The 16,120-nt window shown below is 44.8% G+C and overlaps 1 protein-coding gene across 5 annotated transcripts in view; it reads right to left on the bottom strand.

Annotated features, from left to right (window-relative positions):
- Positions 1-16,120, bottom strand: part of Dnajc6 (DnaJ heat shock protein family (Hsp40) member C6) — a 151,463-nt gene that overhangs the window by 16,444 nt on the left and 118,899 nt on the right. For all 5 annotated transcript variants that reach the window (XM_057784111.1, XM_057784115.1, XM_057784112.1 and 2 more), the window contains 8 exons: positions 15,365-15,482; positions 13,829-13,908; positions 12,631-12,824; positions 12,442-12,522; positions 9,790-10,221; positions 5,137-5,271; positions 2,691-2,759; positions 853-972 (listed from right to left, as the gene is read on the bottom strand). In XM_057784111.1, coding sequence (XP_057640094.1) covers positions 853-972; positions 2,691-2,759; positions 5,137-5,271; positions 9,790-10,221; positions 12,442-12,522; positions 12,631-12,824; positions 13,829-13,908; positions 15,365-15,482 — 1,229 coding nt within the window. The remainder of the gene's footprint in view (positions 1-852; positions 973-2,690; positions 2,760-5,136; positions 5,272-9,789; positions 10,222-12,441; positions 12,523-12,630; positions 12,825-13,828; positions 13,909-15,364; positions 15,483-16,120) is intronic.

Raw genomic sequence — 16,120 nt, forward strand, 5'->3', positions numbered from 1 at the left:
TTTAAAGTATGTCCTAACGAATTTATGAATTTCACTGATATCTGTTATAATTTCTTCCTTTTCATCTCTAACTTTACCAATATGAGTCTTCTCTTTCTCTAGTTTGGTGAATGTCTAACCAACTTATTGATCAATTCTTCTCTTCATTGATTCATTTCTTGTATTACTTTGCTCACTTCTATTTTCATTAATTTATGCCCAATCTTAATAATTTATTTCCATCCACTGCTTTTTTGTATTTGGCTTGTTTGGGGCTGAGAATGAAGAATTCTAACATAATATTTATTCAAAGCCTTTCTCTCTTCCCAGTGGTAAACCATCACTTTTCTATGAATCTCCCCAGAAAATCTCCTTTACAATAATAGTGTGTGCCCTAAACCCCTTGCATAGCACTAGTGGCTCCTGGTTTGTTTTTTGTTGTTGTTGTGTTGTGTTGTTTTTATCAAGCTCTAATCTCATCCAAAGTACCTCTTGAGCCACTCTATAACCTCATTAATTGAAAAGGAGGCAAAAAAGTTTCTAGCAACTCTTTGAGACAGAATGTGAAAGAAAGCCAGTCTATATGGCTAATGTTAAGACAGATGTGGCTCTACTTTGAGACTCCCACACCCATGCTCTCAAGCGCATCTTAATCTCGTCTTTGGTGCCTCCCTTTCTCTTAACACTGATGCTTAGACTCCAATTCTGCTTCGCACTGAGGCCAAGGATCCAGTTTTACCTGAAATAAAGTTCCGCAAAGGTTAAGGGAAGTCTCGCACTGCTATAGGAACAGTGTGGCGCTGTGGTGCTGTCCCTGCCACAGGTGACATTAGCATCAAATATTACTCAGATCTTAATCTGATAAGTTCATACCTAGTGTCCCCAGGTCAGCGAAGGGATCCAGAGTCTGCGGCTTGCTCTGATGGGTAGGGGTGCCATGTGATGAGCCTGTTGGGCTGGTTGCGGCTGATTTGCTTCCCATTCCAAAACCCCCTGGAAAGGAATGGAGACCATTGAAAATGAGTTAGCTCCCTGAGGCAGGATGCTGAGAGTTGGGGTTTCAGATCACCTGCTCGGCTAACCCTAAGACAAATTAGGATGGAGCGTGAAAATGTGTGCAAGGTCCCTAGATGCTGTTACTCTGATTGAGTGGTGACCCAAAGCGAGGTTAAGACATGGGTCAGGCACCTGCTCTTCTCTGGCCATGCATGTTATTTCCTTTAATTACCTCTCCCATCTTGACCTTCTCTTTCTTCAGAGAGCAGGAGTCAGGCTTTATCTGAACTACCCCGGCCGCCCTGAGATCTTGCTTATCATCTTCCAACTGTAAGATTTTTAACTTAAAATTTTTTAATGAGTATCTTATATTATGTGTGTGGATCTTTTGCCTGTAAATAAGTCTGTGCACCATGTGTCTGCAATACCACAGAGACCAGAAGAGGGCATCAGTCCCCTGGAACTAGAATTACAGACAGTTATGAGCCACCATGTGGGTGCCAGGAATCTAATCAGGGTCCACTGCAAGAGCAGACAGTGTTAAAAAACAATTCAAAGTCACGGGCAATAAAAGCAAAATGTAGACAAATTGAACTAGAAAAACCTATATGACAACCAAGAAACAAGTAAAGTATACAATGGGGGGACAATATTTGCTAACCATTATTCTGATAAGGAGCTTGATATATGTGTGTGTGTGTGTGTATGTATGTACGTACATACATATATATAAAACAACTTAATTATAAATTGACAAATAACTTGATTTAAAAATACGCCAAGGACTTCTTCTCTCTAAAAAAGACTTGCAAATGACCAGAACGCATAAAAAGATTCTCAACATTGCTGGTCTTAGTTACTTTTCTATTGCTGTGATGGGACACCAGGACCCAGGCAACATAGAAGAGAAACAGTTTACTGGGGCTCACAGTTCCAGAGGGTTAGAGTCCATGCCATCACTGTGAGGAGCATGCAGCAGGCAGGCACAGTGCTAAAGCAGTACCTGAGCGCTTACATATTATCCACAATCACGGGGCACAGAGAGCTAACTGGGAATGGGGTGACATTTGGAAACTTCAAGCCCACTCCCAGTGATACACCACCCCCTTCTCAAACAGTTCTGCCGACTGGGACCAACTACTCAAATAGAGGAGCCTACGGGGGTCATTCTTATTCAAATCACCACTGTCACTGATTATTAGGGGAAATGTGAATCATGGAAGCAATGAGATATTACCTTAGACCTGTCAGGATTGACATTTGTCAAAAACTAAGTATTTGAAGAAAAAAAAAACCAGGAGATTCTAAGTGGTAGGACTAATTCAGATCCATCTAATTATATTGTTGAGACAGATATAAAGTAGATGATCTTGTAAAGTTAAACCACATATATATATCTTTATTAGATACTATATATATTATACATTGTAAATTATTTATTTACAAGACTTATTGCAGTTGAATTTTATAAGTTAAATATATTACTATATGTAGTATATATAATATCTATTTATAAAAATATAATACATACTTTATATAATATATATCATGTCATCAAGTGCATTGGAAAAAGTGCTGGCTAGAATATAGATCATTAGGAATAATCAACTACACAGCAGACTATAATATCCCAAGTATCCACCTCAACTTGGGTGAAGGACCATGTATTTGCTACGTGGTCACTTGTGTACGAAAAATAACCTGCTGGCCCTTACCTGGTTTGGTATGCCAGTCCCAACCTCCAACAACATCTGGCTGGATGTTCACAGCAGGTGTGCTCGAAGCTGCAAATAGGGAGAAGATGAATGAGAACAGGACGGCTGGGAGCCCATGGGTCTGAGTTTGCACAGGACAAAGCTGTCTGCTCCAGCCTGCATGGCTTCACATGGCTTCTCAGTATCTAATGGATTCATTCCTCCTCCCGGGCATCTGCACATGCTCATGAGAGCTGGGTAGAAACCCTAGGTTTTCTCAGTTCGTTCTTTGGCTCACCTTCTGTTACCTCCATATCCACCCACTAGGAATTATAAGTGTGCATGTCTGTCCTCATTTAATGCTGAGTTCCTTGAATGCAAGAACTGTCTTATTCATCTTTGTGCACCCCACTAATATACTTAACATTCTGGGCCACGCAGAAAGAGGGAAAATATCCTTAAACTCAGCCCAGCTTAGCTTAGCCTTGACAAGGGCACCCAAGTATGGGCCACTCAGAACTGGGATCTTGTTTTTTCCTCGGCTGTGGCAGGGATTGAGAAGGAGGAGCATTCTGAACACTAACTGGGCAAACACAATGTATCTCCCACTATACTGGTGGCAGATACGTGTCTACTGTCACTCAAAAAGAAACCCATTAGAGCTTTAAGAGAGATCATTCTGACCGCTAAGAAGTTCTGAGCAGAGCTGAGATAAAATGTGCTGTGACATGAAAGGGTCCTCCCTACAACTTGGCCATAAACATCGGCAGGTAGACCTCAGTCACTAAACTAGCATTACAAGTGGGACTGGAAACACACACACACCCACACACCACACACATCACACCACACTACATACAGACAGACAAACACATCACATCACAAACACACACACTACACACATCACACTACATACACAGACACACATACTACACACCACACACATACCACACTCAGACACCACACACATCACACTACACTACATACATACTACACATACACCACACTACATATAAACACACACATCATACCACACACTCACACACACACACACATGCTACACACACCACACTACATATACAGACACACACACATCCCACTACACACATCACACACACAAACAAAGGACCCAAGGCACCAGGGTCAGCATCCAGGCTTCACAGTCATCTACTGTCAATAGCTCACGTACCTTCCCATCGGGTAATTAATTAAAAAGCACACACCATCATCAGTGACGGCAGCTCTTTCCTTTCTGCTTTCCCCTGCTCTGGCTCCATAGCAACCCATGAAAAAGGTCGAAAGTAGACAGCTTTGTCAACATTTGCTGTCTGGTTTTCTTAACATTTTATGTTTGTCTTGTATCCATCAGGATAAAAATGAGGCAGAGAAAGAGAGAGAGAGAGAGAGAAGAGAGAGAGAGAAAGAGAGAGAGAGAGACCCAAAGGGCTGGAATGAAGATAGTACAGAGGAACACTGGGAAATGAGGCCCCAGGCATGAGGATGGTACAACCTCATGGGTACACACAGCCATGAGCAGGGCACACAGTGCTGGCTCTTATGTTGGGTGAAATAAGGAGCCATTATGACTCATGGGTGGCCTGGATTACATGTAAAAGGGAAAATAGTGATAACATTAATCATCACCCCTGAATTTGAAATGTGGAAAAAACAGGATTCTTAAATAAGCAAAATATGATGTTAAGTTATTGAGCAGATAGCCCAGATGATAGGCTAATGATTGACTGCTATAAAAATACTAAGATTGCTTGTATTCTTTGATTGCGCAGTAAACTTTGGGATTTGTGTTTGCTTTATGCGTGGAGCACATTTCAAGTCGGAGTAACCATGTCTCGAGTGCTCTGTAGCCACGCACAGCTAGGAGCTGTCACATTAGACAGACGTGCCCCGATACATCCGGGTGGCGTGTCCCAAACTCTGCTCTGACAACTGATAACTTTATGGAATGCTAACATCATATTTTACTAACTTAAGAAGCCGACTTTCTTACATTTCAAAGAGATCTGTAACTAGGACACAATTTCCAAATGATTTGAAGTGGGAGCATTTTTTTTCTTTTTTACTGGTACACAAAATAATAACATATGTTATAATCAGTGATGCCTTATGAGTCTGGGTGTGCAGCTCTAGAGTAAAAATAAGCAGAAATCCACAGCCCAGTGCTTTCAGGACCATAGTGAAACCAAATCCACAGCCCAGTGCTTTCAGGACCATAGTGAAACCGAGTTAAATGTTAAATGAGTCTCTTTCCGGTAAGAGTTTTTAAATATGTTAATAAATTGTCAGTTTCTAAAGGCTTTACACACACACATACACACACATGTGCACGCATGAGCACACGCACACACACACCCCCACACACAGATGCATTTACATCTCAGTACTCTGCGTTGTCTTATGAAAAACCACTCTATTATTCCATTAAGTGCCATAGAAAACACTTTCCTACCATGCACTGTAGGGGAAGGACTTCTCGTGGGCTGTAGAAAAGGGTCGCTAGAAGCATTGGATGTGTTCAGAAAGGAGCCCAGCAAATCCTGACCTGGTGGCTTAGCAGGGGCACCAAAAGGGTCAAAGGTGGTACCTAGAAAACAAAGGGAAAAATGCGTTTCTTTATACTGCCAGCTCACTGCTGTATAGCTACCGAAGGGCTGCCGCTGCTACCTTGTCAAACACTTGAAAGACCAGGCTGAAGCTTGCCTCCTGACCTCTCTCACCCCTTCCTAGACTTAGAACTTCCTCCAGAACTAACAGTGGATCACAACACGACAGGAATCATCCCACCCATGTAGATGAAAGAGACTGGACTTATTTATTAGAAAAGTCATAACTTTAAATGAGGATCCAAGTAACTTTTATAAATCCTGTGTGTACACGTGCATGTGTGTGTGTGTATATGGCCAGGGGGTTAGGAGTGTGTGATGTATATTAGTGTGTGTGTGTATGTGTGTGTGTGTGTATTGTATGATGTGTATCATGTGGGGGTATATGGTGTATGTGGGGATGTATTGTCTGTGTATATGGTGTATATCGTGTGTGTGTGTGTGAGAGAGAGAGAGAGAGAGAGAGAAAGAGAGAGAGAGAGAAAGAGAGAGAGAGAGAGGAGAGAGAGAGAGAGAACACCAAACACACACACTCTCTCTCTCTCTCTCTCTGTGTGTGTGTGTGTATGCGTGCATGTGTACAGGACACCACAGAGTGCAGATATCTGTCCTCATCCTCTGCCTTGCTTGAGACTATCTTGTTTTCCTGCTGCATACATCAGGCTAGCCCGCCTGGAGCTTCTGGGGTTGTCTTCCTTTACTTCCCATCCCCTTGCAGAAGTGCTGGGATTACAGATGTTCATACAATATGTCCAGCTCTTATGTGGGTTCTGGGGGTTCAGACACAGGTTCTGTTTTGCTCAATTAGTCATCTCCTCAAGACAGATTTTGATAACATAAGAGCAGCAAATTATAGCTACAGACTAGCTAGAAGACAAGATCAACACAGATGAATCCATGAACTGCCCAAACTAGGTACAGGCTACAGGGGTTCGGTGATGAATGACTGTTCATGTAAAAGGAATTAATGGGAGAAAACAGGCAGGGGGCCCTGCTATAAAGACAAATAGCAGAAACCCCACTGACTGGACTAGGACTATAGCTCAGTTGGTAGAGTGCTGCCTACCACACATGAAGCTTTGGGTTTGATCCCCAGAACCACAAAAGACTAGGCAAGGTAGTACACGCCTGTAATCCCAGCATTTAGAAGGTGGAAGTGGGAAGATCAGAAGTTCAAGGTCATCTTGGGATACACAGGGAGTTCAAGCTCAGCCTGAGTTATGTAAGAGCCATGCCAAAAGAAAAGACCAACCCCACTAAGTAGGTCTTTCTTTAACTTTGTTCCTAAGTGACCTTCAGCTCACTTGAAAGCTAAAAACAGAACAAAATGAGAGCAGCGAGTGAAGCTGCATTCTCTTGAGTCCACAGGACACAAGCATTTCTAAAACACTGACTCAACAGCCCGCTAGCAGCTAGAGAAAGCTGGGTGGAAACTAGGAATGTTGAAGGCCTTGCTTGCCAGCAATAGTGAAGTTTCCTAGGGCTCTACTGTGTTATGGAGACCTTGGCGGGGGGAGGGGGGAGCTCAGTTTCTCCCTGTCACCTTCACTCAACCCTTGTGAAACTGAGGATCAGAAACTTGCCCTTGTTTAAGTCCCGGAAACACTATACTAGACCCACATTCAAATCTTCCGGCTCCAGGTAATCCCCACAGGCGTTAGTCATGAAATGAACAGGATGCCTGCCAAACACTGAGCTGCATGGAGACAACTGCTCTCTGATTTCTCACTGTTGAGCAAGAACCAAAACCTCCTTGAGCTACCTAAAGTGAGATGTCACTTCCAAATCGGTAGGCACCAAGCCGACGACAGTCTGCTTCGTGGAGCGGGGCTGACCCGTTCTAGAAATAGAACCTGAGGACCAAACCACTGAACAAACACTTCCCACTGTCACGACGTAGTGGGGCATGTGGCTCACAAGTTCACAGTTATGACGTCACTGGCATTATGCGCTCCCAACACCACGGGGCAGCAGATCAGCTTCTTGTGGCAGTACCTGCACCGTTTCGGACAGTGGAGCCCAAGACGCACACCCCTTGCTCTACTTAGTGTCATGAGACCTCATGCTCTCTGACACAAGAACACTGGAATTAGCAGGGTGACTGGAAGAGGACAATGGGTCAGCCCACCTGATTCTAGTTGATGCTAACCAGTGGAGAAGATAGGAAAGACTTCTTAGATTACCAGAGCACTTTTCATAATACCTTGTTCTAGAAATTCTCAGAACCAAAGATGAAAGGTGGATACCACAGCTAAAAACTCAAGAGTCAGTCTTTACCTTTATGCCCATGGGTACTGTCTCCAACTAAGCAAAGTAAGAGGGTTTTCGCTGTTTTATTTTTGAGACAGGGTCTTACTATGTAGTCCTGTCTGGCTTAGAACTCCCTATGTAGCCCAGGCTGGCCTGAAACTGCCTCTGCCTCCTAAATGCTGTGGTAAAGGTGTATGCCACCATACCTGGCCAAATTAATTTTTTGGGGGGGAGGCAATGTTTCAAGACAGGGTTTCTCTGTTTAACAGCCTCGCTGTCCTGGAACTCATTTTGTAGACCAGGCTGGCCTTGAATTCACAGAAATCAGCCTGCCTCTGCCTCCTGAGTGCTGGGATTAAATGTGTGCGCCACCACCGCCCAGCTCAAATTAAATTTTGAACAGGCTACCCAGATAGTTAAATGTTAGTTCTATGATTAATTCTAGACGTGGTGTTCTGTTTCTTTTTGGAGGGAAAGAATACTTACGTCTAGGTCTGCCATTACTAGCTGTATGCTCAGATAGCATTTCTATGATTTTGCAGACAGAATTAACTAATGTTGACGGTGCCTTCTAGCTCTGACATGAATACACTCAGCAGCATGGGACTATGAAGGGTTAGATTATCAAATATCCTTCAGATAGCTTGTCTTAAAACTTGGCATGGAACACTGCTGATTTCTATCTTGGGGTTTTGTTTCCCTGATGGACCTTTTATTCATCCTGATAAACTGGAACGGGATGGAAGAAAACAAAGCACAGAAGAGCCATGATGAAGGATGCCAGCTCCCAGGTTCCCATCCAGCCACCACCACTGGGAGCTCTGCACCTGAGCTCTGTAATCTGTTCCCCTTCTCACAAAAGAGGCATCCAGCAGAACTTCACAAGCCAAGACCAGCCCAGAGCCCAGAAAGGGTGAAGGATAGCATTCCCCAAGCCTAGGTGGGTACGATTCATCTCTTTACCCTTCCTAATGCAGTATCATCTTAACCGTCACAGTCATGGGGAGCTGGTGTGTGCTGGTTATTCTGAAGTCATAATGAATCTCTGGTACCCAGCTACATCCTCTTGCAAATGTTCATGCTTTGGCTGACCCGGAAAAGGAAGTCTGAGTATGTACGGTTCAGACTCCTTACGAAGACCAGCCGCACTTCTCTCCCCAGCCATGCTGCTAGCCTGAGCCCCTCAAGCATATCCTGACATGCTTCTCAGGACAGCCGGGGTATATCCAGAAAACTAGAGTTCCAAAAAGTGTTACTGGAGGCCTGAGGGCGAGCTCCGAGTCCACAGGTCAAGCTGGGACCCCATCCCCATCAATTCCCAGCTGTTTGAACAAATGCTGCTAATTCAACTGGAAGCTTCTATTTCCTCAACTACGAAGTAGAAACAATGATAGCATCTGTCTACAGATTTTTATAAGAACGGAGTCATGTTTAATCGTGTACTCTATATCTGGCAAGCGGCGAGTATCACACAACTATCAGCTGCTGTAGTAAATAACAGCTCATCCATCTCCATCTCCAAGCAGAAGTAACTAAAGTAGACTCGAGGCTCAAGTCTGGAGAAAAGGAAATTAAAAGGATGGAGTTAAGCCAGAGGATCGGGATGCCTGCTGCGAGACAGTGTCTTCTGGATGTTACAGGAAAGCCGCACCAGCGACATCTCAACAAAATGGCTGGTTAAACAAGACCTGCGCAGTGACAGACAGCACCAGGGGACACGCAGCACAGAGGAAATTTTACAAGGCTCCACCCCTAGGCAGGTGGAGAGCTACAGAAAATCACTGGCTGTGGAGCTAGGGGACTATTTTCCCCCAGGGATGAGCTCCCTGAGAGGTTAGCCAATTTCAGTACGTCAGTCCTGAGCACATATGAGCAACACTTAAAGGGCTCAGTAGGTTGAGACTGATGTAGCAATAATAATTAATAAAGGAGAAATTATGAATTTGAGAGGGGTATGGGAGGAGATGGAAGAGGGAGGGGAAAGGGGAAAATGATGCAAATATAGTACTCATGTACGAAGTTCTCAAAAAATAAAAAAATGTAAATAAAAAAAGAGTATGGGGTACAAATATATCCCTACACCTTTCTACCAAAATGGACAATTGTTGTATTTTCCGTATGCTCTCCCAAGGAACTTTCAAAGAAACCAGAAAAGTTCAGCTTACTAAAACATTTGAGTTCTATGTGCTTGGCCCGCCCAAAAGTTTATTCCCGAAGTCTGGGATAACAGAGAAATATGGGGAAATTACCTTCTCCCACTCTTAGGGTTGGCGACGCAGAGGCGGAGGTGGCAGCGCGGCGTGGTGTGGATTGCGCTGATGCGGGCCCGCTAGGATGAAAGACATCTTCTACCCCAGCCTGCCCTGCCTGGGCAGGACCTGTGGCACCTCCACCCCCAAACAGGTCACTCAGCAGTTCCGAATTGCTGGGAGGCGCTGCCAGCGGGGAGAAGTTCCTGCTCACATCGGACCCTTCCAGGCCCAGGAGGTCCACATCTTCCGGAGGAGGAGGGGCTGCTGGCTCCTGCTCCTTGCTGTGCTTCTTGGCTCCATGAGGCTTGTCACCATTGGCGTTGCCGTGGGGGCTCGAGAGGGTCAGGAGTTCATCATCCGACTGCTCACTTTCCTGATTCACCAGGGCAGCGTGGTCCTCCTCGCAGAACGACTTTTCTGATTTCTGATCTAAGAAAGGCCAATGTGCAGATAAATGATTGGATAACCAAAAGCAGGCGAGGTTTGCTACCATACCAGTACATTGTTCCAGAACGAGAATATAGACCAGCTCTGAGCAAACAGTGCTCTCAGACCCCTCCCAATGCAATAACTGTTTAATTTCAGGTCATTCTCAACTGTTTGTCCACCATCTGCAAGGCAAGATAACATAAGGACTAAGAGGGAAAGCAATCTGGCCGGCCAAGGATGGAACCCAGCTCCACCCCTCACTGGCTGTATAACACTGAGCAAGTAACTTTACTTCTCTGTGTTTTGGTTTCCTCCTCAGCAAGACAGGGATCATAAATACTACACACTGCATAGGCTGCTGTAAGAATTACATCCAATAATAACAAAAAGAACTCAGATCAATAGCACGTGGATTTCCAGACACTACGTGGGTGCTACAGAAAATGCCAGTAACACCTAGTCCTTTGCGGACACCTCTCACTGCCCTCTGTTTCTCCACACGACCTGAAGCAGAAGCAACACACCCTAAGAAGCAAATTCAAGGGCTCGGCCTCACAGTCCTCCCACCATCCTGCAAGGAGATATTTCCCCACCAAACGGACTTAGGAAAGGCGCTTCCGCTGGGAAGAAATGGAAGGCTTCTATGCGCCTTTTCAGGCCCTGCTCGAGAGCATCTTCCATAGATAGCACTTTGTTATCTCACACCAGACAGACCCACAATCTGAATGGGGGGCTGGTTCACACTTGTGAACCCCAACTCTGAAACATGCACATCTGTGGGAAAGGCTAGGTTGATCTAAGTTTGGTGGAGTGAGTTCAGCAGGAGAGCATGCTCAGAATGGGTAGATGAAGCTACCTGCAGGCTTCTGCTGCCTCACACAAGTCCCTATTTATTTATATGTCCCACTGTAGAAACATTCATGTTTGATTGCAGGTTGTCATCTGAGATGCCACCGCAATGTTAAATAATATGTTTAACATACCTTTGCAAAACGTAAAGGCCCCAAGCAAATAAGAGAGTGTACCTGTGCTAAAAACAGAGATTCTTTTAAAAAATATTTTACATGTGAGTGCCTGTCTATATGTCTGTGTATCATGTGTGCCTCCGGAGGCAAGAAGAGAACATCAGATCTCCTGCAATTGGAGTTACAGAGGGTCCTCTGCAGAAACATCAGGTGTTCTTAACTACTAAGTCATCTCTCCTGACGCATGCAGAAATTATTTCTACATATTAACATGGCAAAGGGAAGGTGAGAGTAATGTTTTATTAGAAGTGGTTACTGGGAGAAAGATGCAAGATAAGGACCAAGAAGGGGCTGACAATCCATCTGCAAGTCAGGTTCGGCTGGGCTTCCAAGTCTGAGAAGCTCTCATTGCCTTGTTCAAAAGGAAATTCCGTAAGCAAACCTTTAACCCAAAGGACCCAGATGAATATGTTTTAACTAACACTGAAAACGTCTACAGGATGTAGGAATACTGTGCTACGTTCACACATCAGAGGAAGGTCAATCAAGAAAACGTTGCCTAGGCCACCTCTGAAGCTGAATCCCCATTCCTTTCACACACAGTCTTGTCTGTTTGGTTCTGTACCTCAGTTTGTAGCTAAAACCTCTGCAAACTGCAAAGCAAGAATGGCCAGTATTCATAACTAGAATGCCCATGACTGTCTCCTCAAGACAGTAATGTAAAGTGCTAGGTTGTGAAGGGACCTGGAAATGTCTCCAGCTGTGGGGACAAAACCGCACAGTGGGAGATTCCTGTCTGGATTAATGATTGCTAAAGCAACTAGCTGAGATACGGGCCAGGTGACCGCCTTCACCATGCCAGGGCAAGACCCATCCTGCCTTGCTAGAGGTACGGTGCTTGAGATAGCACTCAACTTTATATCTGAAGGCAGGCAATTCTTTGTGAGTCTTTCTGAGTTGTCAACTGCCTAAGGAGAGATCTAAGAACATGTCACACTTCATCAGTCTTGGAAAATGTGCCTTGGAAACACTGTGCAAACCCAGGAGGTAGAATTTAGCCTACACTGACTTTCTGGTTTGTCTGAACGCTCATGAACGTGAAAGCAGGCAAGTTGCCTGATTTGAAAAACAAATGAAGGGAAAGGTCTGAAATAAGGCAGAAATTAAGATTGCTCCAAGAAGTGTCTTAATAAAACCACTAGACAACTTAGTCACTTAATCACCCAGTCATTCTAACTTAGAGGCTTTACCATACCTTGCCAACAGAGGGAAGCAAAGAAGCCACCTTGCCCGACATTCCTGGGATGGTCTGGAGGGAGATCTGCTGTAGCCTGACCTGCAAGACAAAAGGTCACACAGCGTCACCTTAACATGGGGAACAAAGTAAAGCAGTAAGCAACCCAGAGGCTTCATCCGGGAAACCCAAACCAACCGTGACTCATACCTCCTAAGGCCAGAGTGTCTTGATGTTCCTGCTGAGAGGAAAAGAGGATGCTGGGGTTCACATCTTTTGAGCAGTAGTGCTCCCATGGGGGAGTCAAGTCGATCACTTTGTCTTGGGGCTGCACTTCTATATCCAGTGTCACTTGGAACAGCTGAGGATATTTTTCTGGTACATCACATGCGTCCAACTCGGGTCTAATGGAAAGAAAGACACAGCGTGCACAGTGCCATCAGCAGGATGCTCAGCACGAGGCTGGGCCCACGCAGACGAGTCCAGCCTGAAACTCACTTCTGGATAGACTCAGCCAATAACCAGGTGTTCCTTTACTCTGCTATGCCTGAGTTTCCTCTCCAGAGAAAACCGAGTAACACTTGCCCAAATTGTTTGGCTGCTACCAAGCACACTAGTGAAAGTACTGTGAGAAGCAGGGTTGAGACATCTGGCCAGCACGCACTGGCCAGCTAAACGGGTCATCAAAATAATGAGATGGACCCAAAGCCACCTTTTCAGCCTGGACCCTTGAATCCTTCGTAGCTCCCTGTCTCCTGACTCCGGCAACCCCCACCCCCCCAGATTCAGTCACACCCTGAGATCCGTAACCACATTATGTTATAGCAACCGCAGGTCAATATTTGGTACAGCTGGGTTCCCCAAAACCTCTTTTACAGTGCTCTAGCCAGACAGCGCCTGATAAGGGACCACTGTTTATGCTATTCTATAAATTCAACTGCCATTCCTGTTGGACATAAGCATCCACAAACACAAAGGATAGAGAATTATGTTCCCTAACAGGGAACTTCAGGTCTTTCTAATTAACTCTGTGATCCATATGCACTTCTTTAAAAGAAAAAAAGAGATTTATTTATTTACCTTATGTATATGAGTGTTCTATCTGCATGTATGCCTTTATGCCAGAAGAGGCCATCAGATCCCACTATAGATGGTTGTGAGCTACCATGTGCTTGCTGGGAATTGAACTCAGGACCTCTGGAAAAGCAGCCAGGGCTCTTAACCACTGAGCCATCTCCCTAGTCCCCCCCACCCCCACCCCACACGCACTGCTTAAGATCAACTACACTCAACCAAAAGATTTCAAATGCTTGCAGCCTGTCTGCACTCAACAGTCCGCAGTGTGGGACTTTGGAGGTGGCAGCATGCCGCTATGCTGGTGAAGACGTCAGGTCCACAGGGCACTTACTTGGTGAACTTTAAAACTGTCGTGTCTAGTGGTATAAATCCAGAATGAAACTGGAGCTGGAATATCTGTGTGTTGGTCACCTGAAAAAAAAAAAACATGTGCAAGAAGCATGATTAGTAGGAGAAAAGGGAGTCTACACCAAAGACCGGGTTTGGGGAGCCAGTACCTTCCATTGTTTCTTTATCGGATGCTTTGTGAAATATGAATTTGTTTCCAGTTTCTCTTCTCCAGGAGAGCAGGCCAATTCCTTACCCACCAAGGTCCCATGTTCTTGTATATTCTGTCTTCCCAGGGTGTCCTCCTACCTGACAAACTCATCCTTCAGGGCCCGCCTCCATACTCTGCTTGGCCGCCACTGGCTAAAGCAAACTGTCCCAATGACAGTGCCCCAGTGATACAGCAGAGTGGATGTTCATACATGCTTGACCTGCCCCCCTCCTCAGATCAGTTTTGGAAAGCTAAAAATACAATATTGCTCTTGTTAATCTGAAACACCTAGGCAATGGGTATAATATGTGATCTTAGCAAATATTTGATTAATTAAGATATAGTTACTTGTGCCAGGCAGTGGTGGTGCACGCCTTTAATCCTAGCACTCGGGAGGCAGAGACAGGCGAATCTCTGTGAGTTCGAGGCCAGCCTGGTCTAGAAGAGCTAGTTCTAGGACAGGCTCCAAAGCTACAGAGAAACCCTGTCTCAATATATATATATTTACTTGCAACATCTTTCCTAATAACCAAAGAGTAGAAATAATCTAAACATGAAGAATCAATAAATGTGGTATATCCATTCATTGGAACATTACTTAACTATATGTTCCAATGAAATATTGATACATGCTAAAAACACAAATAAACCTCCAAGATATTACAATGGTGAGAAAAATCAGCCGGCATAGACGACATATTGTATGATTCCATTTATATAAAATGTTCCCAAATGAGAAAGTCTTCAGAAACAGAAAAAAAGGATTCACAGTGGTCAGAAGGCAAGCAGGGAAGGAGGGATGGGTTGTGACTGCTAGTCAAGGTTTCTTTTAGGGGTAAAGAAAACATTCTTAAATAAGAGAATTCTAACAGTAGCAATATCTTTTGAAAACACTAAAAATCACTGCTCTTGGGGGAGGCATTCTGAGACCCGAACTCAGGCCATCAGGCTTGGTGGCAACACTGTTTACCTACTGAGCCATCTCTCGCGGGGGGGGGGGGGGGGGAGGTCCTAACTATACACATGTTTAATTAAAATCTCTTGCTTCATAGTAATCCCCTAAAAGAAAGACTCGGGTTCTCGGGAACGTGCTTTGTTGAGGTTCTGGGGCTGTCTCCCCATGATTGTGTATAAGTCACAACCTGCCCTGGTCTCCATTCCCTCCCACAGTGATGGAGAAGATATTGAGAAGACATCAGCAGGTGTTAAGGGTCCTTCTCACTCTAAACTCACAAGGCAACCAAGCCCAAAATGCCAGAGAAAAGACCCAGTAGTACTCCCATTACAAATGCAAGCGGGCTCATAGTCTGAGTCCCCCTGAGCCCTTACCTTAGCCTGCAGCCGGCTCCCGATGGTTGACCGCAGGTGGTACATGGAAACAATGACATCGCCTTGGGCTGTGATGTTCAGGGGGATGAAGATTTTCCCATCTTGGACTCGGTATTCTCTTTAAATGGAGATCAGAAGAGACATGAAAGTGTCCAATCTGGTACTACCACAGACACAGGAATGCACCTCTGTGGCTCTAAGAGACATGTTTGTCCAGGCTTGGACCAAGGAATTACTTCCTGTCTTGTGCAAAGGTAGGAATGCAGCCAGTTCACACTGGCTGCAAACTTTCTGAGCTGGTAGAGCACTGATACAATGTAGGCCTTCTCTCTCTGTCTCATCTGGACTCCTGGACAGATCTTGCTTTCCTCAACTCACCCTGCCTTACACAGTAAAATCCAACCAAAGTCAGAATAGAGAAAGGAATGTTATACTCTCCCAGGGTCTAGAATTCTGACTCCTAAATTAACCTACTGCCAACTAAGTCTATGTTGTGTTACCAGTCACTCCCTAGTCTCCTAAACCCCAAGGACCTTCCACTGGTGCCTCTTCTTCTTATAGATCATATAAGTACTTTGAGTACATCATTATGGTGGTTTGAATGAGAATGGCCCCACTGGCCATATTTGAACAGTTGGTCCCAAGTTGGTGGAACAGTTTGGGAAGGATGACGTGTGACTTTAATGGAGGAGGTGCATAACTAGGGGTGGGTTTGAGGATTCAAAAGTCCACTCTATTCCCAGTTGGCTACATCTG

Source organism: Chionomys nivalis, chromosome 11 (genome assembly GCF_950005125.1).
Source record: "Chionomys nivalis chromosome 11, mChiNiv1.1, whole genome shotgun sequence".
NCBI lineage: Eukaryota > Metazoa > Chordata > Mammalia > Rodentia > Cricetidae > Chionomys > Chionomys nivalis.